Source organism: Telopea speciosissima, chromosome 11 (genome assembly GCF_018873765.1).
Source record: "Telopea speciosissima isolate NSW1024214 ecotype Mountain lineage chromosome 11, Tspe_v1, whole genome shotgun sequence".
Lineage (NCBI taxonomy): Eukaryota > Viridiplantae > Streptophyta > Magnoliopsida > Proteales > Proteaceae > Telopea > Telopea speciosissima.
The window spans coordinates 56,298,471-56,325,712 of NC_057926.1; the positions used below are offsets into that span (position 1 = coordinate 56,298,471).

The 27,242-nt window shown below is 38.3% G+C and overlaps 2 protein-coding genes across 3 annotated transcripts; both read right to left on the reverse strand.

Moving 5' to 3' along the window:
- Nucleotides 1-267: 267 nt before the first annotated feature.
- LOC122646793 (protein PIN-LIKES 2-like) lies at nucleotides 268-1,746 on the reverse strand. Of its 2 annotated transcripts, XM_043840398.1 has the most exons (2): nucleotides 1,719-1,746; nucleotides 268-1,597 (listed from the first exon to the last, which is right to left on the reverse strand). In XM_043840398.1, exon 2 carries the CDS (start codon nucleotides 1,548-1,550, stop codon nucleotides 279-281), a length of 1,272 nt encoding a protein of 423 aa, XP_043696333.1. In that variant the 5' UTR covers nucleotides 1,551-1,597; nucleotides 1,719-1,746; the 3' UTR covers nucleotides 268-278. The 2 variants fall into 2 exon arrangements, with proteins under 2 accessions (XP_043696333.1, XP_043696332.1); XM_043840397.1 differs by lacking the exon at nucleotides 1,719-1,746 and having other exon boundaries at nucleotides 268-1,697.
- A 19,210-nt stretch (nucleotides 1,747-20,956) lies between these two features.
- Nucleotides 20,957-26,931, reverse strand: LOC122646845 (pre-mRNA-splicing factor SPF27 homolog). Its single transcript, XM_043840454.1, has 6 exons — nucleotides 26,588-26,931; nucleotides 24,423-24,598; nucleotides 22,331-22,414; nucleotides 21,423-21,492; nucleotides 21,181-21,314; nucleotides 20,957-21,093 (listed from the first exon to the last, which is right to left on the reverse strand). Exons 1-6 carry the CDS (start codon nucleotides 26,825-26,827, stop codon nucleotides 21,036-21,038), a joined length of 762 nt encoding a protein of 253 aa, XP_043696389.1. The 5' UTR covers nucleotides 26,828-26,931; the 3' UTR covers nucleotides 20,957-21,035.
- Between the last annotated feature and the right edge of the window lie 311 nt (nucleotides 26,932-27,242).

Below are 27,242 nucleotides of genomic sequence, written 5' to 3' on the forward strand. Positions count from 1 at the left end.
CACCATTCTCACTTCCTTCCCATTATTTACTGATTTTCAGGAAAGAATAATCTTTATATTTGCCTGTTTCCTTGAGTAAATTCTTCTTACTTACCAGGAGAGGACAGAGATTTAAAAAAAGTGTAGAAAATAGCCCAAGAGCATGGAATTCGATCAGTCAGAACAGTAGGTGATCTCAGAAATTGAACAATGCAGGGACATAAGAAAGCTGCAACTATTCCAGACAAGCTAATGATGCAAGGCCACCACCTTGATCGCTAGATAATGTCTCATACATATTAAAGCAATTTAAAGTATATGAAAATATAAAGCGAAAGGGAGAACACAGCAAACACATGCTGCCAGAAGAGAAGTGCTGAAGCCTCGCTGACTGCATAATTCCTCAAGCGGGCAATTGCTCCCAACAAGATGGCACTCGGCATTGTATATTGCAATAAAAGCACAAATCTGTACATTTGATCACCTTGGACTAGAAGATGCAGCTTATCCGCCAAACCAACGACCCCAATTCCCAGCAAAGGAAGCACCAACAGCCTTGCCACAATAATACCAATTGTAGTTCTAATTCCAAGTTTAGAGTCATGTGGTCCTTCTGCAATCATTCCCCCAAGAATAAGCATCACAGAAGGCACCATTGCACCTGCCAAGATCTCCAAGCTGTCTGTGAAGAAAGAAAGTGGAGCATCAGCTCCAAAGACAAAGTCCTTGAGTTGGGGTACCATCCCAATAATAATTGCTAACAGAGAAGCGATTGTTGGGGGTTGCAGTATGTGCTGTATTGGAGTTTGTTCGGCAACAATTCTAATCTTTCGGACAACCCTGGGCTCTGCCAAACACCTAATGGACTTGGGACTGCTGCTACCACCACCTCCCTCTTCTGTGAGATCAACATCAGGAAATGTATTCTGTGACAAACTTGAGATGCTATTGAAAACCCTGGCAATGAAGGGTGTCTTGGAATGTTCGGTCTCTTTATCCTCGATTCCTGGCCATTCAGCTTCGATAAGGAGAGGCCGACTCAAATCATTGACGGGTGGTAGTTCCTCAATTTCAGTACCCTCTTCCACAACCTCATAATACTCCAAGGGAGGCTCCATCATGTGGTAAACTAAAGTGTATACAAGGATTACAGCAACCCATTGTGCAAAAGATACATAAGCAACACCGGTTCTGTGGCAATCTTGTCCAAACGGGTGATCTGAGCTATGGCAGACAGAGCCTATTATAGCAATAGGGAGATTCCCAGTATTCCCAAAAGCTGTCATTATAATGGTGAAACGAATGAATTCAGGAGGAGGGCGACATATGATTGCCACCACAATCCCCAATATGCAACCAATGATTGTGCTAACCAATACATTAACAGGGATGAACCACCAAAGGGCTAAATTTTTCAGGGTAATGGATTCACCAAGATGAGTGAAAATGAGGCATGGTAAGAACAAAGCAAATACAAGTTTACTAAGGAGCTTGAAAGTTGCTCTGGAGACAATTTGAGTTTTTGGGTGTCCAAGAATTAGGCCTACAACTGTAAGGCAGAGGAGTTTCATCAAAGGTAAAACAGCACTTAACAGATCTGCTCCAATGGTCCTTATGTCGCCGCCGGATGATACGAAAAACCCCGACATGTTATCTGCTACAATATCAATCTGGAGCCCTAAAGCAAGACCTCTAGAAAGAATTAAACGAAGTGGTTTCTAAACCAACAGAATTCAAAGTCCCCCACTGTTATCTAACACCAAAGATGCTCTTTCAGGAACTACCAAAAAAAAATGCAAGAAATACCACAGTACGAGCTCGAATTAAAACCAAAACAGATAGAGAGACGTAATGACGACAACAGGAGCGGAACTTACAAAGCAGAGAACTCGAAAACCAGACGAATCAAGGATGCCATGATATTCACGACTAGAGCTCCTCTATAGCTTTAATGGCAGGAGGGGAACTTACAAAGCAGAGAACCCGAAAACCAGACGAGACAAGTATCTCATGATTTTCACGAGTAAAGCTCCTCTGTAGCTTTAATGGCTTGAAACACAGAGAGAGAGAGAGAGAGAGAGAGAAACAATCATTCAAGCTTTGTTTGTTGTCAATTATTACAAAGGAAAAGATTATTATTGACAGTTCATTGAGGTGTAGTGATTCAGTAAGAACGTAAGCAGGTGATATCTAAATTTACATCCGTTAGATTGAGATTACTGCGAGATGGAATGCCTTTGGGATGGAATCTGACGGTTCAGATTCTTTAGATCACGATAGAACCACACGTCTGCATCGCGCTCTTTTGAAATCATTTCTCTTTTGTCATAGCAGCATGGTGTAAGGTGTCAAACGGTCGGTTCAGCTCGGTTTCAGTTGGGTTGAATCGGTTTTTGGTCTCGGAATGGTGATACCAAAACTAGAACTATTAAGAATCTTCGATTTTTTATCGGTTTCAGGTTCGGTCCAGTGTGGTTTCAGTTTATTTCAATTTTTCAATTTTTCAATATAGGGTTAATACCGATTTAGATCGATTTTGTTTTCAGATTTGAACCACAATGAAATTTTAAATTCATAATTTATAGCGAGAAGATATTCGATAAAAATATTTTAATTCACCTTCCCAAGTGAAAACAAATATACAATCAAAAATAAGAAAATCGATTTGATATGTTCATGTTGTAATCCGAACAAAGAAGAATAAATTGTATGAGGAGAAAAATGGAAGATAATTAAAATTCAAATCAATGGATAAATAGAGTTTGTGCGAAACTATTGTTACAAATCATATAATTTTTTATCATTAATTGTAAAGGGAAGATAATTAAAATTGAAATCAATGAATAGCCACTAAGAAGATAATTAATATTGAAATCACAAAACAAACCCTACTATCAAAATCATTTATTTGATAAATCAATTAATTTTGTATAGCAAACAAAGAGATCAATGGAAAAAGCATGGTCACAAGTCAATTTCATTTTTTTCATAACTTCATACTCATTGATTTGTAACAATTCCTTTTACAATCAGAAATTTGCTCACTAATATTGAAATCAATGGATAATCAATTCACCTATTCATAACCTTATACTCAATGATTTTTTTTTATCGGTTGCATTTGGTTCGGTTTTTAGTTTATTATCGATCAGTCTGGTGCGGTCCAATTTTCAATCGATCCCATCATACTCCAGTCCAAAACCAATCCAATAAGGATCGGTTCGATTTGGTTTAGGTTTTTTCGATCGTTTCGATTGATCTTAATGAAGAGAAAAAAAATTTTGGTTGGTGGTGTTATAAAGAGGGAGTAAGGGTGACGATATGATGTTTACCAAAAAAAAAAAAGTTGACGAAATGATGAGAGGGAAAGATCTCTAGTTCATAGATTATAAAGTTTTTTACCATAAATAAAAGAAAAAGGTTCTCTGATCTAGCACTAGCACAAACCCCCCCCCCCCCCCCCCCAAGAAAATCCTCTCCAGCAGGCCAATGAGTGCAACGTGCATTGGACAGTTGGAGCTGTCTTTGGGCACATGCCGAACAGCTCTAACCATCCGATGCATGCTGCACTCACTAACGCATTAGAGATCCAGACACCCCCCCTTCCACATACACTAGCTTAGAGAACCCTCTCCCTTAAGCAAAATGATTCCTATACTAAATGTTACCAAAAAAAAAAATTTCCTGTACTAACTAAAATATGTAGCTCGTTTGAATATTTACATAACTATGATTTGGAGTAGTAACTACCAAATTATGAAAATATCTTAATTTGTTATATAGTTTATGCCCTCCATTTTATGAAAATGGGGTTTACGTTTCAATTGAAAGCTATTAGATGTCCAAACTACCACTACTCATGCCAATCGGATAGTACCAATGGCCAAAGTGAGTGGATTCTCCTTTATCATGAGTGAAGATAAACTCGATTCCAAAAAAATGTCAACAAACATCGAAAACCATGATATTAGTTGGAATCATGGAGTTGTTAACTTTTTTACTCTTTTGCATGGTTAGGGCTTGGCATACATGTGATTTGTGTTCCTCCATAAAAGAGAAATGGGAAATGGGAAATGGGAAATAGGAAAAAGTTCACTAAGCGTGTTATGTTAGGGTACACTAACATCTATGTGTCTATCTCTTTTCTTCTCATATGAAATGGCCTTAGTGCGCTCCAATGAGCTATGTTTTTGTCACACCTCTTTGGTGAGCTACTTTATGCTGCTTGCGCAAAAAAATATATGAGAAACAATTAAGATGTAACTGTATGGGAAAAAAGGAATCAATCATTATAATTGAAGAGGAACGGAGACCAGTCACGAGCATAGTATAGCTCACTACAATTCTCGTGGCCTTTGCTAAGCATCCTAGGTGCCAAGGCACCCCAGTTTAATTGATGGATAGGGACCTTAGTTAGTAGCTAGTACTCTTGATGTGGTTATTAGTTGGGATTTTTCTGTTTTGGTGATCCCACCCACTTAGTTGGTCTTTTTAAAGTCCAATTTTGGGTTTGAGGAATTTAGGATATGTATGATAATGTTTCTTTTTCGCAGGCGTGTTTTCAGAGTTTAAAACCCACAATTGGTATGAGTATCGGTCCCCAAACGATTCCGATTTGAGATCGTATTGGGATTGGTCTAGAAAACCCTAGAATCGGCATGTAAATCTTTAACTATATCGATTCAATTGGATCTGTGATCCACATTGGTATGAATCGACAGATAAAACAACAACAATAATTCAGCCTTATTCCAACTAAATGGTGTCGACTACATGGATCCTTGCCCTCTAATTAATTATATTCAAAAGGAATAATGACATCTAAAGAAGAGAACGGAAAGGTGGGGATGTAAAGTGTTGAAACTTGAAAATATGATGTAAGAGAAAAGTCTCTATGGACATGAGTTGTTTCCTTCGCCCACACATACATGGTTTTTTATTATTATTATTATTATTTTTAAAAATATATATATGAATAAAAAAATACGTACATATATATATAGGTGTGGGATACGCCTCATGTTCATAGGACCCCTTCCCATAAGAAAAATAGGCATATGTAAAGGTAGGGCCGTTACGGGCTGCTACGCTGTAGACGATCTGAATTGGGTTTCTCAAGTTGCTCATGTGGGAAATCTCCCACACCACACCAATTACAATATTAAAAAGGATAAATTACATGTCACCTCTAGTTTTTAAACGAAACTCAAATCACTCTCTGGTTTTTGAAAATACTTAAATTACCCCTTATAGTAGACCCCAATATGACAAATTAATCCCTACCATTAGCTTTATGCTATTAAGTGATGATGTCCAGTTAAATAAATTTAAATTCTTAAACTACCCTTGACATCCAAACATAGATTTTGAAGGGCAGTATTATAAATTTAATTCTAATTTTTTAGCACAAGAGTAAAATAATCCTTTCACATCAATAACTAACAACAGACTAACACCGTTACTATAAAAAGGGACAGATGAGTTTTTTCAAAAATCAGAGTAATTTGAATTTTGTCTGAAAATCAAGGGATGACATATAATTTACCCTATTAAAAACTGTTTCGTCGATTTGAAAGTTCATATGAACATAAGACAATTTGTGACGAACATTTTCTCTTTCACTTACGTCTTTCAGATTAGATTCGTAGTTGGTACTTGGTAGACAAGGGCCCCATGCCACCGTCTTCTTTTCTTCTATAAAATTTCAGCTTCCAAGCATAGAAATTAGAGTTCCAATTTGACTAATCCAATCTGGAGCCTGGACCACTTTATTAACAGGATAAAGATAGGACAATATATGCCAACCCCTATCACATACAAAAATGAAGCTTTGGGGAAGAAATTTTGAAAATGCTTGTGATTTGTCTACATCCTTTTTTTTTTTTGGTTTTTTCTAATTAGTCTCATTCTATCTAGCAATGGATAGAGATATCCATTTCCACTTTATTTCTAAATGGGGAGTTGGCTATCCCCATGAGGGTTCTTGAATTTCTTCATTTCATGAGAATCTCCTTAAAATTGTATATCAGTTTTTCCTCAGTGAGACTTAATAATATCTTCTCTCTATTAGGAGTGGTAACAAAAAATATGAGGCGTTGTTCTTTGTGTCGTAGCGTAGTCTGTGCCCAGACACATGGGCAGTTTATATAGGGGGTAGGGTGGTCATTGCACCCATTCCCATGTGTAAAAAATAATTTTTAAAAATTAAAAATTATTTTAATATAGTTTTTATATGTAATGATAGGATTTATCCTCAGACGGAAGAAAAAAAAAATCGTGCATCATACTAAAGAGGCAAAAAAAATTTGTCTGGTCGTGTGGTCCTTACACCTAGATACAAGAGTATGTGAAACTACCCTCCCCCCACCCCAAGTATGAAATAAAAAATCTCATCCATATTGATCCTCCCCTACGCACGATTTCCTTGACCACCTTTCTGGTGCTAGGACCACAAGACTAGGCAATGGTCTGTTACCCAAAAAGTAAAGTTAACAATCTTATTGTATCCAAGAAAGACTAATCTACATCCCTTGTATTTCTTAACTAAAACGGCAAGAAAGTAGAAAGACAAATAGAAAAAACAAGGGAAATTAGTTAAAAGGAGCTTTCAAATCCCAACAACGAGAATCTTCCAAGCAAAGGGTACAGGGAGGCTAGCCACCATGAGCTTTAAATCCTCATCTATTCAAATTTGCTAATGCTTCTTATCCTAAATAGAACTTGACAAACTCTATAGCGTTTTTCTTTTTTGTTTTTTAATGGACGTGTCTCAATGATACCTTTACGGGTGTGTTCCGAACATGGTTTGAGGTATTGGATCGGATCGGCCGATATTGGCTGGATCGGATCAGTATCAGTTGAAGTCGATCTCAAGATTTGACCAATACAACAAGGTTTGACTGGGTCGTTGATTGGATTGTCTAACTCGATTGGATTGGCCAATCCAATCCGATCCTTGACCAATCCAACTGAATATTTTTTTTTTAGTTATTTTATATTATGTTGACCGATATCGACCGGTACTGATTGATACCAATCAATTTTGATCGATCCGATCTAGATAATATCGGTCGATCCGATCTCGAGATCACAACACCCACCAACTCTGGCTAATACATGACCCGATCCATAAAAAAACGATTTTGGGGGGTTTTTTGATCGATCTTGACTGATTTGGACCGATTTGATCCCGATCTGGAAAAGTAAAGTTTCGACCATGACCGATCCCGAGTTCGATACCTAGATTTTGAACCTTGGTTCCAAATCATTATCCCCTCCAATTCACTATCCCCTCCAATTCCTCCAATTCCTCACATGGGGGCAGAAATGATCACCCTACCCCTGCCCGAAAACAAACCCAAGGTGGGGTCCACTCCCCCCTATTAGAGGAATTGGAGGTGCCCACGAATTGGAGGTGATAATTATTATGTTTAGAACTTGACAACTTTTAATTGCCTAGCATTCAATACAGTATTTTCCATGAGGGTAAATCTATCATTTCACCTAAGAATTTTAAATGACTTTCAATTTTTTTAAAACTCTTTTTTCACCCAATATTAAGAACTATTACGTTAAATAACTTTTGAGAATAAAATGATGGACAAAAAACCAAGATTACAAATCTATTGACATGTTAAGGGGTGTCAAGAAGAAAAGGATTTCTTATTCACACCTCTCAAGGTGTTAAATAGGGAAAAAACTCTCTAAGCTTAAGACGTGTACCTTCTCACATATATAATTGGGCTCATGTTCTTTGTGCCGCAGCGCAGGCTGTGCCTAGACACATGGGCCTACCACTCAGGGGGGCAGGGTGATCATTGCTGGGCATAGCCTACACCCCGGCACAGAGAACATTCTCCCTATATAATGATTGTAACTTTTTAAAGATGAGAGAAGTAATGAATACAATAAGGAACAAAAAGCAAGCTAACAAATCTATTGACATGTTAAGGGTTGTTAATTCTTACCCCCAAAAAAAAGGGGGTGTTAAAAAGAGAAGGGTTGTTAATTCTTACCCAAAAAACAAAAATGGTGTTGAAAAGAAAAATGATTTTAGGTGTAACTAAAGAACCTTCTCCCTAATTTTTTTGGAATTGGAGAGCTTTAATAGTGGGGGAAGGGGGGTTGTTAGGGGATGGGGATAGGCCCCAAGGTGGTTTAAACTCATGACCTCTTCTTATTTGAGGAGTTGGTCTTTTGCCAACTGAATTAACCTCTTTTAATTGCCAATCTCTCCCTAATTTATAAGCTTATTTTTTACACTTTTATTATAACACAACTTTTTCCAATGAGAGTAAATATCATTATTTTATATTCGTTTTTGAAAAAATCTGCATGACAAATAATGGCAATTCCCTTTCAGATTATTTTTGAAAATTCTTTTAAATCCTCTAACGTAAAGAACTTTTGAAAATAAGACAAGAGACAATTAAAAGAAGGTAACAAGTTCCAAATACACCTATAAAAGTGTCATTTGGACAGTCCCGTTGTATAATTAAATGTGGAATCTATACCGACACACTCTCTCTATACGTATGTGGATGATATCATTCTTTTCACTATCATTGGTGTGGTGTGGAGATCCCTAGTTTTGGATTTCTAAAGTTTTCTTTGGCCACATAGTCAATTCTCGTCGGACTAAAACTTGACATGTGAATAAATAACATTAGTTTTTCATTGTGTACAAAATTTAACCCATGTGATTTACCAAGAAACAAATATTTAGGCAATCCAAGAAGGCATTCCCTAATTGTGTGTACAAGAAATCATGGGTTTATTCTCGTGTAATTGGTTATAACAAATAATGGGCCCTTCTCATTCACAAAGTAAAGCCAGCAATAATCCACAATCCATAAACTAATATCACAAGAATCACCTTTCCCTCTACCTCAATTATGTTCAATAGGCACGTTTATGTTCACTCCCCGATATAAAATCTGATTAATAAGTTGCCATCATAAGATGCTTAACTTAGATTTTGGAGTATACATTCTCTTAAGAAACTGATTATATTTTTATGGAAAAAGGAGTATACATTCTTTAAATATATTGATTATATTTGAGCAAAAGGTTTTATGGTCGGGCCCACTTGTATATTATTTATGGTTGATCCACCTAATTATGCCATTTGAATTGGTGATATTTGTGAGTTGGGGTCATATTCTAATCATATTGGACAATTTAAAGGTTGTATCCTCAATTACCAATCCAAGGAAAGATGCAGTTCGTCTCACCAATACACCAATTATCCATGATATATTTTGTGTAGCAGTCACATTTCATTCGATTTTGTTTTTTTTTTTAATTTTCAGGACTAGCAATGGAATTGCTGATAATCTAGCCAAGAAGTCATTATCGATTTTATGTAAAACAGAATTGTCACATTCTTCCTCTGCGTTGTTTATCTTCTCTTAAATGAATTTTCTTTTACCAAAAAAATCAGGAAATTGGTGATATGATAATTTTGACTGTCGAATATTTGGATAATTATTTGAATCAACCACTTGCCAAATACGTACCTTATGAACAAGGGTAAGATTGTCAATTTCTAGCTCGAATTGATCAGACCGACTGAAAGCAACGGTTCAGTCCGAACCAAACCAAATCAATCCCCCTATCGGTTTGGTTTTAGTTTGGGGTTTTCCAAAAACAGAATCGAACCCAATTGAAATCAAACTTTGATTAATTGTTTGGTTTCAGTTTGACCCATTACTAACCCAAAACTAATTCAACTCAATCGAAACTAGACTGAACAAACTGATTGACACCCCTAGATAATGCGGTCCATAGAAACCTGCAGGGGTGTCAAAAGTTGTCCCACATCGGTAGATTTGACATGAACTGACCAATTGGAGCAAGAGACTAACCCGACCAATTACTAACCATGTTGAGCTCAAACACCAACCAATTAATAATTGAGCATTCCTGAGGCAAGGTAGTGGTCCGAAAATCACCTGACTAGGATCGACTGAATATTGTGATCGATCGATAATCAATCATTTATAGCCCGACCAGCCCATTTATCCATTTTATGACCCGATTAAGGATTGTTTACTTTGACGTTGATAAAGGACCAATAACGGACAGACTAAATAGAAACATGTCCATACCCTAGCGTAGGGGTGTCAATTCCTAGACCGACCAAACAGCCCAACCGGTTAAAGATCGGCCTGACCCAATTACTAAACAAGTCAGGCTTAAGCTCGACACATTTAACAATCGGATGGTCCCACTGTGGATTTATAGCCCGTTGGGCGCCCAACCGGATTGACCTATTCTAGGCCCGACCTAACCCGACCCTTTAAACTTCCCCTTCCCTTCCCTCTCCCTTGTGTGACACAGGCTATGTCAATTTTTCTGGGCTCGCCCAACTTCAGATTTATGGACTTGGGTGAATCAATGGTCAAGGTTTAGGCTTGTGGCATTGGGGTCACTAGGGAATGTGGAACCCCACTTCACTCTTTGATCACTGTTTCTGTTTGGATAAAATAACATTTTACATGGGCTGGACGAAAATAAATGGATTGGGCTCAATCACTCTTCATCTTACCCAAATTAACAAATCAGATGTGGGCTTGGGCTGGGCATTTAGCTGGAGATATCCTTTTCCTAAACGGCTAAACCCCTACATGCCACAATTTGGCAATTTCCAGAAACCGGAGAGAAATAAAATGTTTCACAAGGGTCTCCAGAAGCTAAATCCTTTTCTGACTTCTTATTTTCTTCTCATCATCTTTCTTCTTTTTTTAATTTGTTTTTGGGTAAACAAAGAACTTATTTTTTTTTTGGGGCTAACTAGGGATGTAAACGGATCAAATTCGGTCAGATAGTGAAATTATCATATTCGTATCCGATTATATTCGGACGGATTCGGATAATATCCTATCGGTTTTGGGACGGATTCGGATAATTTTCAGATAGTGATTTTTTTAATACAGGTTCTCCTAAATGGATATGAATACAGATCGAATACGATTATTGGACTATCCGTTGACATATTTATCGTTTTTATGATGAGGGTTAGGGTTGAGACTTGAGAGTTCAGTAATTGCCCTTTCTTCTACTCTTTTTAGTCTTTTATTCTCTAAAGTTTTTTACTTTTGTTTTGTTAATAGATATATAATTCCATGTATCACATTGCATAAAACAATATATATAAACCAATAGCAAATCTTAAAAAAGAATCACATTATCTTATAAATTTATAAAAATAAGATAACAAAATCCAATAAGGTAACTTAAAAGGATAGACAAACACAGAGTTATATTTCAGATCTTTTATTACCGTCGGACTGCTAAACGAATCGGATAATAATCGATCGAATAGAGGGATTATCATATTCGTATCCGAATAGTTTTGGACGGATTTGGATTCTCCTAAACGGATACGAACGCGGATCGAATACGGATTTATGAATATCCATTTACATCCCTAAGGCTAATCCAACCTTTTAGGGTTGCACTGTGTAGAGCCCATTTAAGGACTGTTTAGAGATAAACTGGCCCATATTCCATTTAAGGCCCGATTATAACCCAAGACCGATCAAGACCAACCAGGCCCGACCCAATTAGCTAAACGATCAATCATAGTGCATGGCTTGTGCGACCAAAACCGACTGGTTGACACCCCAGAAACCAGAACCCATACTTCATGGTACAAAGCGTCCTCGAGTTTCACTTTTCCACTCCCGTTTCACATGAAAGGCACTCTACAAGTCCACAGCGAAGTTGTAGGCTTTATTAGTACGTTGAATTATACTAATGAACAATAGAAACTGTATTTTAATTAGGCTATTCGGAGCTTCAATGTGACCTTAAACCTTCCCACTAAGAGAATTTTTTATTTTAAAACAATTATATAACTTTTTTCCTTGGTTTAATGATCTGGTATGAATGATTAACTTGGTAATTACGAAAATTTCATCGTTATACTCTACTAACACATAACATGTGCGTCCATTACCAGCTTTAAATTTCCCTTAATTCTCGGATTACAGGTATGGTAACGTGTGGACCATGAATGGATTAACTTGCCTAATTACCAATATTTTATTGTTATACTTTTTAATACATGACATGTGCGTCCATTAAGAGCTTTAAATTTCCCTTAATTCTCGGATAGCAGGTGTCTGTAATGTGTGGACCATGGTTTTAAGTATCCGTATCATATCAATGTATAGATTGATATGTATTTTTTTTACGGTAAGAGATTGATACGTATTACTATCATTGGATATTGATACTGATACAATATTGATAACGATAGATCTATTTTAAAAATACGTTCAACATTAGCTTCATATGGCTCTATTGTATCAATATCATATTGGTATAGGATATCAAACCAAATTTGTACCCTTATTAGTTTTGGTTTGACTTTCATGAAACCAATAGAAAGCTGAAAAAATCAATCGAAACCAGAAAAGACTGTGATAAAAATTGAAAAACACTACAAAGAAACACATGTTTTTCTATTGTTAGGTCGTGTGGTGCTTGCGCCCAGACATTGAAAGGCGAGGGGACGGACAAATAACGACCTGACCCCTATTAAATACAAAATATCCATCAAGCTTGTGTAAGGGCCAAACAACCTTGGAGTGCTTTTTTACCCTATTCTTAAGAAGAAATGAATGTTGCTCGCATAGTGTAAATACTTTTTTAATACTATATTTAGAAGTCAAAAAAAGAAAAAAACATAATACAATAAAAATTATGATGACAGAATGATTGGTTTATGTGTTGATTTCTCTCTTCAAATTCAAATTTTATGGCTTAGCCTTGAAGATTTGGTTTCGATTTGGTCTAAACCATCCCAAAACAATTCAGCGGAATCAAAATGGGATCAAATTGATGGAGTGTCACATTTATTGATGTAGAAAAAGAGGATGGAAATTATATCCTCCCTACCCTGACGAGGAATTGCCGAGGAACCAAAAAAAGATTGGCGAAGTATAGTTGGACCGTACCTGGAAATCTAACGTGGGATCTGCGGATCTGAATTGGCACGCGAGGTGCAGAACACTTAATGCGCACGTTACCGGTAGAGCGAGGGAATAGGGATTCCGTGCGCTGGCCCCGCGCTGCTGTTTGTGTTTGTCTTGTCGCATCAATGTCGCTTTTGTCTATTCAAAATCTCTCATTCATTCTCAACTTTTTCGTTCTATCACCGACACGTGTACACTATTCCAAAACGTAAAGCTTTTGTCTCTTCTTTTAGTCCAGGCCCAGCCAGCTCCAGCCCCAGCCCCAGTTAGGATTCTAAAAAAACTCCTTGGTTCTCCTTTAGCCCGGATGGGATTCCACTGTCACAGAGTAGGGCGTTCAACTCACATTGGACGGCTGGAGCACTAGTTGGGCTGACGTTCATGTACGTAAACATACGAGACTGGCTCACATCCATTCATATGAAATCCATTTCATGTGGGTCCCACATGGTGGATTCCATCTGAACGGCTATGAGCTGTTCTCATACATGAACGTAAACTTGACTCCTAAGAGCACTTGGGCACACAGTCCACCGTGCACCCATGTGTTAGGCTGCATGCTCAGTAGGGGTGTCAATTCCAGGCCGGGCCTGCCAGGCTCGATTGAGCCCGTTCGGTTAAAGTCCGGCCCGATTACTAAGCATGCTGGACTTAAGCCGACATGTTTAGTAATCGGGCGGTCCCAGTGTGGGTTCCTAGCCCTTTGGGCACTCGATCGGACCGATCGGTTCCAAGCTCGACCTAGACCGCCCTGTTATAGCCCGACCCAATCAACCCTTTTAGCTTATAAACTTCCCTTCCTTTCCCTCCAAATTTTCTTTTTTTTGTTGGTCTTTGACATTTATTGGTTAGATACACTTAACGTAGGTGAGATGAGGCTTAATTTTTAGATCTTACTTTGTAAGATATCAATTAGTAAGCCCACACCGTTTAGAGGCCGTTTAGAGTTAAACGACTCATTAGCCTATTTTAGATCCGATTTAGGCCCATTTAGTCCGAATAAGGCAGCCCCGATTAAAGATCGAACACCGATCGACCGATATGAAATCGTACCATGTCGTCCCAAGGCAAGCCCGAATGTCTAAACGATCGGACACGATGCAACTTGTAATATTGGTGAGGTCTGACTAGGCCCGACCGTAACCGATCAAGCCCGACTAATTGACACCCCTAATGCTCGGGATGCTTTGACCGTCCAATGTGCATTAGACGCCCTGCCGTGCCACAGAAGATCTGGGTCCCCTTCAGCCCAGGTCCACGTTTTACAAGGAAACATTCTTTTGATGGCTCTAATGTTTGTTTACAACCAAACGGAGACATGGGAGGAAGATTCGATATCGTCACGTCGTTAATGTCCTTAAAAGTAATTAGATACAGCCAGCTAGCTATATTAGATACTTATGGTAGCCTATCTGTATTGTATTTTTTACTCTCTACTATTCTCAATATAGCACGAAAATTTGCCACAAAAGCAGAAATAAAAATAGAAAAAGAGAGAGAGAGGGGGCAAGGCATCGGGCATGTGATATAGGTCAGGGAATCTTCTTACAAGCCGCTTCCCGAGACAGTGAGATGGAGGCGAGAAACCCACTCTCTCAAGTCTCAACCCTCCATTTCTCATCCCAAACTCACTTACCCCCTTCATTTCGTCTTATAAAGCACACCCCATCTCCCCAAAATTAGTGAATAACCAAAAGATCTCTGAGGTCATGAGAGATGGGGTTTCTGTTCTGTGTAAGGAGGTGCTAGGGTTTGTGGTTTCAGTGGAAATGGTGTTTTTTATTTTTTGGGTTTTTTTTTAGGTGATGCAGGTTCTGGCTGTGCACTGCAGGTGTAGTTTGTGGGTAACGTTTGTGTTGTGCTCCATCAAAGGTTTTAATGGAGAGTTAAATAATAATCTGGATTTTGGGTGGTTGTTGTAAGTGGTATTAGGGTTTTGGAGTGGAGCTCCTTGAAGTCCAATAGAGGTTCTTACTGGGTTAGATCTAGCTGCTGAACTATGGATCCCACAGCCTTATCTCTATATTTTGAGGGTTTTTGATAGGATTGTGGATTGCATAATTCAGGAGCTGTATTATCCATGTTAGATCCTTGTTTGGATTGAAGGGAGCTCTACACTTATCTCTTCTTCCATTTTTATCTCTTTGTTTTTGCTACTTTTTGTTTCAGATTTTTTTTACTGCTTTCACTTTCATTTATGTTATTTATAGATGAAGCCTTCTGCTTTTCCTTTGATCTGCAGGAGATATTATGGAACCTGCTTTAAATCTGGAAGCATGTATATGTAGGTATGTGAATTGTGAAGGAAGTCATTTTGAAGATTCACTTCTTCCCACCATTTTCAGGGATAGCTTCTGTATTGTTTTTTCATGTTCAGATCTCTTTAGATCACTAGTGTACCCCCTCCTTTTTTTTTTTTTTTTTTTATGGCTTGAATTGAAAGCATGTACAAGAAAATAGTTACCCATTAGATTGGAAAGATGGCTTCTAAAAGATTATCTTTTTGATTTTGTTGAGGTTGGAAGTCATTGCAGGTGAAATGTTGACTTAAAACACCCATTTTTGTAATATTTTTCTGCCGTAGTTGCAGAGATCTTTGGTAAAGAAGGATTCAATAATATCTAGGCAAAGCTATTACTGTGGCTTCTGTTTATGGTCGTTGGATCCTATCTGTCAGAAAAATAAACTTGCTTGCCATTCCATCACAGATTTACAGTGAAATGTCGTTTTCCATAAAGAAGTGAAACCCTACTTTATGGGTTTTTGTCATGGACAAATTGCTTTTCTAGTGCTTCTTTTCTGGGTACCATAATGAGTTGCAGGTGCACTAATGGGTACTGGTACTGCAGAGATGTGAATGCAAAAATTTTATCGGGAAAAGAAATGTCTTGTGAGAGAGAGATAAGGGTTAACTAGCTTTTTTTTGGATAACAAAGATGGGGTTAACTAGTTAGTGAAAGTGTTTCTATGCCTATTTTATAGTTGTGGAAGAATCTATACCACATTTGGAGACTGGATTTCACTGTAGAGTGTACCAACATTAAGGTTTCTTAGTAGGGTTTGTTTAGTAAATTTGGTTTGTTTTACTTGGGTTGGAACTTGGAAGGGCAGAGAGCTAGGATGGGATCAATACCGGATCTGTATTGGTGGATATGGAATCTAACGTATTCTCGTTACCTAAAATCCAGGGTTCAAAGCCGTTTCGTCAATACCATATTAGTTGTTGCGGCAGTTACCGATGGATAGCTAAATCTATGGGATAGACTATCAACGGTATCATATTTGACCAAATTGGCATAAAGGTCCGAATGGTTGTCTGTCTATCGGGTTTTGGATTTGGATCTTCTACTTTCAAAGCTGGTACTTCGATCCTACTTCGGTGAGCTCTCTCGGTGTGCCACCTAACCTGATAATCATTCAACTGTTGATATTAAAAAAATTCAAAATAATTTGAAAATCACATAGAGATCTATTTGAATCACTTTAAACCCCAAAGCATATTTACCTAACTGGTTCAAACACATCAAACTAAACTCATTTCACTCGAGAACTCACAAATCTGACTAGAGTTTCAAATCGTTTAGGAGAATGAAAATTCTCAAATTTCAGCAGAATTTTTCCATCGCTCCCTTTTTCTTTGCTTCCACTAAACTATTGGACATGCATCGAAAATAATGCACATTTCGGTCAAATTCAGATCAGGCAGCTAGGAGGAAGTGAGAACAAGGATCTAAAAACCACGGCGGTTTTATGTTGGATTTGGGAAGAAAGGTTGTCCAAAACGTTTTAAAAGGTTTTTAAAGGATTGTAAAATTGAGTGATGGTTTGATTTAATCGATTAGAACTTGTAGAATGAATTTATTTTAATATTTAAATTGATTCAACCTAATCTGAAATGTTAAGTCAAATTAATTTGAATTTGTATTGATACCAACCATTGGATATGAGTCCGGCCAAGTGGGACTCTCGGAATGTTGTCTCGAAGTGTAGGATGGGAAGTACCGCCAATGGCAGTAGAGCATTCGAATCCGGATAAAATTTCTCTTCAATGCTTTATCAGCCACAGTTGTCGGGAAGAGTTCGCTGGATGCCACGTGTAGTCTTAAAATCCAACATTTTAACTATTAAGACCAGTCTTGTTGCCGGTAGGATAAGAACCCATTTCAGCTACATCTTGGAACATGATTTCAATTTCTTTTTGCTCGGCATGTTAGGTGGAAATACAGACACATGGCAGCTTGGAGATCAAAGCATTGTCATGTGTCTGAGCTGCCATGTGTTGGCATCTCTACCTAATATTATCGCACTATCGAGCTCTAAGGAATTGAAGAGGATAATTACTCGTGTAGGCAGGGATGTTCAATTAACATTTTTATTTTAAGGAAAAGGCTTAGTATACTAGTGGTACACCGTATGGTAGAATTCTCTGTGTCTTATATCTCTTTCTCCTCTTGAGGGGTAAGAGAGTCATTTCAAAGGGGGTGGGGAAAGAAACAGATAAACAAATGGTGCTAGCATATGTGGACCAGCATTCCCACGAGTCTCTCTCTCTCTCTCTCCTCTTTATGTGAAAAGACACAAATGACACCTTGTTTTGAGGAGGAGAAAGATGAATACATGGGAGTGTTGGCATAGACCACACTCCTAGACAGAAAACAACCTCCCTAAAAAAAATAATCTTTTGCAACTAGGAGCACCATAGTTTGTAATTTCTAATTGGATCGGAATGGATTAGTATGGGTTGAGGCCGATCCCAAGATTAGACCGAAATGACAAGGTTTGACTAGATCGTTCCCTGGATTGGGCGATCCGATTGTATTTTTTTGGATCTGTCAAAGTTTTTAAGTTTTTTTTTAAAATTTTTTATATTATCTTGATCGATACCAACTGACATTGACCGATCTAATCCAGATAATATTGGTCGATCTGAACCAAGATCACACTCGCTGATACATGACCTGACTCATTAAAAAAAATGATTTTGGGGGTTTTTTGACCAATGCTAATTGATTTGTACCAATTCAATCCCAATCTGGAGAGGTTTCGACCATGACCAATACAGAGTCCGATACTTGGATTTTGAACCTTGAGGAGCACACTTCATAAACTAAAATGATCCAATATCAGGTCCAATCTTTTAGGAATTTAGGATTGGTGGGTTGGCTATTCTGCTTTGGTAGAGCTTAAAGTTAGTCCTATAATCCTCATTAGAGTTTTTGAATCAAGTGCCGGAAGGAAATTGGGTGGGTCTCATCTGTTGCTTAAACACTAGATACTGCCATGTAGCGAACTTATTACCAATGCAAAAAGCTCGAGAATTGGATACCTTTTTCGATTTGAAAATTGCTAATTTAATGAAATGTTTATGCTGAATGAAGAGATAAAAAGGAAATCATTGGCTCCATTTCAAATTGTTTGAGGTTCTACCCAAAAATCAACAATATTGGAAGTGAGAATAGCCTGATGTGAAGACTTATAAGGACATAGACATTTTTTCTTCAATGACTAATTTTTAAGGATGAGTTCTAAAAATCTCAACAGGTGGTAAAGAGTCTGGGTTTGATAACTCCAATGTATTTTCGAGGATGGATAAAATCCCTTGAAGAAGATGTTAATTCCCACATGTCTTCCCATTAAAGGGGAGATTATTGGAGCCTTATGTGAAAACAACGATCTCACATTGGATGTGAATAGCCAAATGTAAAATATGACTTGTCATCCTTCTCTTTTAATGGTTAGCTTTTAGGCATAGTTGTAAAATCTAGTTTGACTCAGGCAAAGTTGTCAGAATCGAGTTAAAATTTTCAAAAACCTAAATAAGAGTCACGTAGATTCAATCGGGTAAAAAAAAGTCAAGAATGGATCACAAACTCATCCGTGTCAATGAGACTTGGCCTTTTCACCCAAGGCACAACAAAATCTTCAAGTCTAATCATTTTTAAATTCCCACTAAATTGGTCCACTTGGGTTGAGTAAAATGGTGTAAACCCTTGAGTTCTCTTATTTTACAATTTATTATATAATATATTATATATGAAGATAATAACCGTCTAGTCCAATCCCTATATCTCCCTAGCCCCCTCCTCAGGATTAGGGACAATTAGGATAAGCCTGACCCGGCCTTGAGGTCGGGTCAGGGTTAGATTTTTCAGGCTGATAAACTTTTCCATATTTTAATTAGGGAGAGGTTTTTGTACACAGCCGTGCATAGTTCACGGTTATCTTTCAAACTATTGGATGAAGATGAGGGCCCATGTACTATACATGGGCATGCCCATCCAATGGTTGGATGCACGACCATGTATATAACCTTCGTATGGGCATTTTTTTTAAGGAAAAGATTATATGTGATAAAAAGGAAATTTACAACCTAAAATAATGATGACCTAGTGCATTTTTCTGTACAAGGTCCAAAAGCCTCAAAGGCAGGCCTGTCTAAACAAAAATAAATTTCCCAAGGAATATGTAGGAAACCCGCTAAAACGTCAACACATAAATTGGCCTCGCGCACCCGGAATTGGAACAGGTTACACTGAAATAGAGCCCGAAGATCCCAAATATCGTGTATGATATCGAAGACATGCCACAGCACGGATATGAAGCCGTCAATAATCTGGATAGCCATGAGGGAATCACAATAGCAGAAGATCCGCTCCGACCCAAGGCTGTGGGCTTTACGAAGACCAACGTGAATGATCCATAACTCCATTCGGAGGATATTACGATCCGATGTACCCCCGGCAATGGCGGAAGGTGGTTGACTGAAGTGATTACGCCCAATAGACCCAAATCCACCAGAGAGGGAGCGAACAGAACCATCACAGTTAACAGGCGGAAATCTCAAGTGTCTGTTTCATGTTTCCTCTCTGTTTCCCATTTGAAAACCATCCTAAATCTCAAGTTTTCTACTTTTCTTCAACAAGTTGCCATTTTCGTTCGTCAGTGTGAGCAATTTTGACTTGGGATGGGTGGAAAATGGGAAGACGCCCATGGTTAAATTCATCGCTTCTTTAAGCTGGAATTTCCCCTCTCATTCTTACCAGGGTACTCTACACTCTTCTTCCTTAAAACCTTCAACGTTTCTCCTATGCGTTTGTTCAATTTGTCTCCATTTTAGTGGTTACTAATTATTTTTACGATGTCTAGAAACTCTAGTGTAGAATTTTTCGATCGGTGCGACTGTTGGATTACTTGGGTATACTCCTAATGACCTACAGGAGGTATTGATGCTTTAAAGACATCTCCTTCGGAGCTCAGCAAACATTGGTGTTTGTCTAAAAGGGCTATCACCGCTGCTTGCTTCTTCCATCATTACAGTACACCACTCCCCGTAGTAGTTACAGGGAGTTTTTCCCATGAACAATCTCCTGCCAGTGGCCATAAGCTCCAACTTTTGATAAAAGTGGAGCTATAATTCTCGGTGAGCCTGTTGATCAAGGGGAACAATGGAATCGTTCAGGAATCAGTAAACAGTCCTCGCATCAAAACAGAGAGAAAGAAGGTGGCAGTGGCCTTTGTAGGGGATAGGAGCTGAAGCGTTCGACAAGGAGAAGTGCAGAAACACTTCCATGTAAGTCGTCAAATTCTGTTTCCATGGCAGACATCTGCTTCGCAATCACATGCTCGATACTGCTGAACTTAGGTGGTGACTTTGCATTCAGGTTGAACACAGTGCAAGACGAGTCTGTCAACAGAGAAACCTTGAAACAAATTGTTGAAACTGGTGAAAGGTTATCACCTAGTATGGTGATGTTGATGGATTGCCAGCAAAGCACCTTCCCGTGCTCAACTGTCCACAATTTGTGTGAGCACACTGGAGATGGAAAGCCCTGGTTCTGGTCTGAGACCAGGGGCAAAGGGAGGCGGGGTCATGTTCGGGAGGGGTTTGAACTCTGAACTGGAATCTATACGCTTGGTGAGGGAGGGTGTGAAATAAAATCCGTGTAACCAACACCTTTTAATTGAGAAAAAACTTATCTGAGTTGGAATTGAGTACATTTTAATTTTCTCCTTAATTGGCAGAGTGTAACAATGTGCTGATAAAATGCATATCTGCAACCGCTCCACACTACCTCAACGTTCTGAGTGCATCAAAGTGCCATTCTCCATGTTAGCCTCCAAGTTCCAGCCTCTGAAAGGACAAACTTGTCAGATTCCAAACTAATAGAATTGTAATTTACTGGTGACCAAAAATAATGATAGTAAATACTAAATAGACCTTTCTGCAGCTTCACTTTTTAGTTCTTCAATTTCATTTTCAGTCTTAGCACATGCGGCTTCTATCGCTATGTTCTTCTCACAGAGCTCCTTCCATTGCGCAGACAAGGTATTAAGCTCAACTGCAGTGCTTTGCTGTTCATAACAAGAAAATAAGGACTTCCCAATATGCACACCCAGCAACTGGTCCTCGAGAGAGGAGAGGAGAAAAAGAGAGGGGGGGGGGGGAGCACAAGCATTCACCTGATGATATTTCCTTTCACGGTTAACAACTTCAATCTTTTCATTATACTGCAAAGCAATTGCTTGCATCCTGTAAAAGGGCATAAAATTTGTAGATAATAAGAACAAATATAGTGTGGAGTGTGAACAAGAAGATGAAGCACTTGTGTTCATTTAAGCAATGAAGGCCGCTTGCACAACTTCATCTGAACTTTTCATATGGTAATGAGGCCAGAAATTCACTATCAAATGCTAGAATAAAAGAGCCAAGTGGAAAAGAAAAAATTGCTCTTTTCCAGAAAGAAATGATCTGGCTAACCACAAAAGTATAAATTCATGTTATTTCCGTGGTATACCTTTTACATTGCTCAATTCATACAAAAATCAAATTCCTTTCATATGCAATGCTTTTCCTTCTTACTTGGATCTACATTTCTATGCATATCATATTCCTATATAGAGATGATCAACCTCTCTCTGGTTCCCTCCAGACAGATTTTGACACAAAAAGTGAGAGTCCAAACAGTAAAGAAGCCAAGAACCAACAGGAGAGAAAAAGCAAGCGTAAATCAAACCCTTTCTGATTAGTGGCCTACATAAATTGAATCTCTACACACCAACAGTTAGCTAACTCATCAGCATTCAGACTTTTTTCTTTTTAACAGTGCAGCACAAGGAAATTTCCCTCCCTGTACCGATCAGTTAAGTATGCTACACGTAATTTATACCAGAGGCTATATAAGGATATTGGTATTGACAGCATCAATTTTCTAAAAGAGCTCTAACCAAATGATATGTAAGCTGCACGTAACTGAAATTTGGTACACAAACAACCTAACTATTAATGACATGGTGGCAGGGGAAATAAAAATTAGTGTTCCTTTATGATTCCATGAAAAACAGTGATGCACGGATAATTCAGAATGAACCTGAACAAGAACTTCTCCAGCTGTTGATTGTAAAGTTTCCAAACATCAGCACCATGCTTTGACATCAAGTCCAGATTCTCTAGTCTGCAAAATCAACAAGTATATTCACCAATTGCAGAAAAATGTCTACACTGCATCTATGCAGATATCTGGCGTATATTAATGCATTCAGAGATTAGAGTCAGTAAGTGCAGCAACAAGAATCTACCTCTGAAGATATCTATTGACAAGGCAGAAAGCTTAAGATCTAAAAGCAGTCAAACATCCACACTGATTTTTTTTTTTTTAATAGTGCAACACTAATTAGTGAACTAACAGAAAACAATGATCTTCTTTTTGTTGAGAAATAAGGAAAGAGAGACGATAGTAAGGAAAATGAGAAAGGTGATTGGTCAAGAAACCAGATGTATAAGAGCAAGAAAACACACTGCCTAGTATGCCCTACGAATTCCAAATTTTCATAAAGCTTCTGCCATGTCATCGGCCTTTCTAGGCAAGCAAAATAAGGAGCGGAGTTTCCCTGATTATGCTAAAAACCTCCAGTTGCTTCATCTTTTTTTACTCAATTCAGTGCCTTGCAAGAATCAAATCCCCACTACTACCTTACGGAAATTAAATCTTATGCAAGTCTGAAACCTTGATTATTGAACTTTTTCTTTTTCATTTAATTATTATAAGTATACAGAAGCATGGAGAAGTGAATGCCAGAATTAGATCTAGACAATAAAGTTTCGATAAGGAATAAAAGAACGAAAGGGGGGGGGGGGGGGGAAGTATTGAAAAAAAGAAGAATTTACTAGCCAAAACAAAGATAAAGAAATTCTTTACTATTTAATCAATCTCCTACCATAGCTTTTTGATGAAGATTTCTAGACCCTTCGAAAAGGAAAAAGCTCACAGAGATCAACTCTACTTATTAATTAAGAATGTCAATTCCCAAGGCCATGCAGTACTCCACTGGTCCTTAAAGCCCCATGATTAGTTGACAGCCCAAAAAACAGAAAAATATTTCAAGTCCACTTATCAGAATCTTTCATTTTAGATTCATGGGGATCAGTGCTAACAGCTTGAACCTTGGATCATGTGTGTATTTGGTCTCCCCCCCCTCCCCCTCCTCAAAAAAAAAAAGGCAAAAAAGGAAATATTTCAAGGAAACTATAGAAACATTATGGAAATATTTATGATTCTAATGCACTATGGAACATTCAGAGACCATACAAAAACAAGCATTTGGCACTTTAGGGAATGATAAAGTAGAAATGAAACGTCTTAAATTCAGTATTATCCTACGAAAACAACCTATTTTAATCGAAAACTAAAACATAAAGCAAGCAATCCACGCTTACATACAAATGAGTTTCTTGGAGTCAAATTTACTCAAAACAGTCAAACTAGTTCAGTACTTACATAATCCAAGTAGACAAGCACAAGGAACATATTTAGCTCATTTTGGGAGTTGATACATGTTGCTCATTTTGGGAGTTGATCACCTTAATCTTATGTTCCAAGTTTCCCAATGTAGATGTAATTACGCTCATGAGACAATCATTTTTTTAACAAAACAAAATAAAATAAAACTTTCAACGGGCGAAGGGATCCCCAAAGAAACATTATTAAACTTAAAACAAGGACCTGCATCTAAAACCCCTTTTCTATACCAAATTTACTAAACTGAGGAATTCAAGTTAGTCCTCATGTCATTAGATCTAATCCTTCACTTTTATAGAATGTGAATATTTAATAGATGTGCTAATAATGCTACACATGCAGCTGAACAGTATACAAGAAAGGCATGTCAGTATGGAGCAGAAGCAGAAAAGGGTGATGATGGCAGCAGGGATTGGTTACACAATATTTTGGGACATCCTTAGCCTTGTAACTGCAAGTTTTCAGTTTTTCTTTGTCCATGATTATTTTACAGGGGACTAGGTCTGATATATATTCCTCTTCCTTTATACTAATAAAGCTCCATTCACTATGATAAAGAAGTTGGATCAAACAGGAAAAAATAAACAGGATCATATTACAGTGAATGCATACCAGCAAAGGGGCAAAATTAACAGCCAAAAGCCATTACATCATTAATAAATACCTTATTATTTGATGTTGTAACAACCCACGAGCATTTCCAAGGACAGGCTTCCAAGCTTCAATGTCGTTCCGTTTATTTATAGGAGGTGGTTCTAGTCCATATCTAGACATCTCCAGTGTTGCAGGAGGCTTGCCTGCTTTCACACGTTCATATTCTCTAGCAAGCATAGGGTGGTTCTGAGATGCAACTTTCAGGATTAGATAGAAGACATGAATATGTTTCTTCAATAAAACCAACACTTCCCCACTGTTTTATATTTTCTAATCTTGAGAACATATCATAGTTAGAGCGAAAAGTTTATATTCTTTAGCAAAGCAGCAAAGAACTGCAAGGTAATCGACAGTGAGGTAAAACCATCACACATCCGATACAAACTTCCTTACAATAGAACATAACTGACTGAAATTATGTAAAACTTACACAAGATTTAGTGAATATTTCTAACTTTTACATTAAAAAGTAAGAAGCTTTAGAGTGTAGATCCATCATTCATAGAGTGGACGCAGAAGAAAGCAAATGGTGTTACATGAGGAAAGAAGAATTCCTAACACTAAGCCTCTAGTGCAGAACTAATTAGATTCTTAGCTTTTGTGTTACCACACCAAATTATGTCTTCTGGGCATCAGATCTCAAAGAGTCCATGTGGATGAATTTTGGCTTTTGGGTCATTTTTGTTTCTGTTCTTTTCAAAATCAGGATAGGGAGCACCTGCAGAGCCGAGCCTGTGCAATAGTGGAGTCTCTGTTTGGAATGGTGTTGGTGTCAGTGCCAGAAATGGGTGTGAACCCAATCACCCATCCCATTTTTAAGTGTCCAGCTAAGAAATTAAAAGTGTAGATGGAATCTTCATGCAGCCATCCATGCATATTGTCAAATTTTCACATATATGCACCCTTTTACTTAAATGATCAATACAAATACATTTTGAACATCTTATTTCATGATGGTTGGTCCTCTAGGCCTCTTTATCCAAACTAAATGGGGTCAGCTACAAGGATCCTTTTTCTCCAATCAGTTCTATTCAAAGGCATACTTTACTAGTCCTAAGCTACACACGTCTCTCCTCACCACTTCTATTAGAGTCATTTAGGCTTACCCCTGACTCTTTTAGCTCCTTCATTTGAATCAAATCACCCAACCGTACTGGAGCATTCAATGCCTCTGTTGCACATTCCATGCCACCTCAAACGACCTTTTCGGGACTTATCATGTATCAAAGCTACTCTTAAATTAGGTTTAATTTGTTCGTTATTTTATCTTTTCTAGATTTATCACTCATCCATCTCAACATCCTCATTTCAGCTACACTAAGTTTGTTTATATGTTGTTTCTCACTGCCCAACATTCAGTTCCATACATCATTGCTGGTCATATGGCTCTCCTATAAAATGCTCCTTTGAGTTTTATAGTAACAGGTCGATCACACAACACTCTAGACTAGACGCATCCCTCCACTTCATCCACTCTATTCTAATTCTTTGTGCAACACTCTGTCACAACAATCCACCGCTCACTAACTTCTCCATTTTGATCTTTCTACTTCTTTGCAAACTTAGCTGTTTGCCACGGGTATCTGTTGGTTATCGGCTCACAAATGGAAAATCATGAGAGTTAACCACCTTACTTTCTAGCGGTTCCCTAGCTATCAACCATTTAATTCATTAGCTTCCACCTTACTCTCACTCTCAACATACACAGAGTAAGGATCACCCTTTTCCTCTTTTTCTTTCCTCAACAGGGCTAAGCCAACTTTCGTCCTTCACATTATAAGGCTATGTTATCTTTATTCTCTCACTGAGGCTAACATCCACCCTTCCCCCACCTCTATCCACAAATTGCACTTAAGTCTCATTCTATGGTAATGAGCTAGCTATTTCGATGAGTTGACTTTATCTACACGAAGACCTCAACAATGCTCAATAGGTTCACAATGAGTTTATAGCTGCCCAAATTTACCTTTACAGGCACGTTCTTTAAATCGAGTTTACCTGTTATTTTAGAGAGTTTCAAGTCTACGGTGTACTATAGCAAACCAAAAACCAGTATACATAAAAATAGAAAACCCTAGGTACAAATTCAATTCAACAATCTCTCTGAACAAGGAGAAATGGTGGTGCAAAAGTAAAACCCTAAATCAGAGGAGGAGAATAGTGTAGTGTTAATACCTCGAAATTCAATTTGGGGACAGGAGGGAGTTCCTTGAGGAAATCAGCCGGCTTCTTAGTGCTGCGGCGCATCTCCTCCTCCACCAATCTGTCGACTTCTTCTTTGACATTTGGGTTACCGTAATCATCGTCGATGTATGGCAGTGCATCTACCATTTCTTCCTCCGACGCTACCGACCAGCTAGGCCGTGAAGCATCCGGCGGCGCTTCCAGCATTAGTATGTCACCCTTGTCCGCCATTTCTTACTTTCTTTGCTCACCACTTGCAGTCGCAGTCTCGCAGAGCAACCTTCCCCCTCTTAGTCCCTCCCTTTCTACACTTGCACTGCTACAGTCTACAGAGATATGCTGTCGTATGCATCATTCACTTGGAAGTCTTGGAAGTTGGAATGGAGGTCGGGGCCTTGGGGGAGGACCTCTGGAAGCAGGGCTTAAAAAAACGGAATCGGGGATCGAATCGGCACACAGGTGCCGATTGGAATACAAATCGGCCAAAAAAGTAGTAGAACTGACAGGGATCACCCGGAATTGGCTGGAACAGTCATGGCCGATTCTGATCCAAATCGTCCAATTCATTGATGTGATTTTAAATTGACAGGGATTACCCGGAATTGGCTGGATCAATCATGGTCGATTCCGATCAGAAATCGTCCAA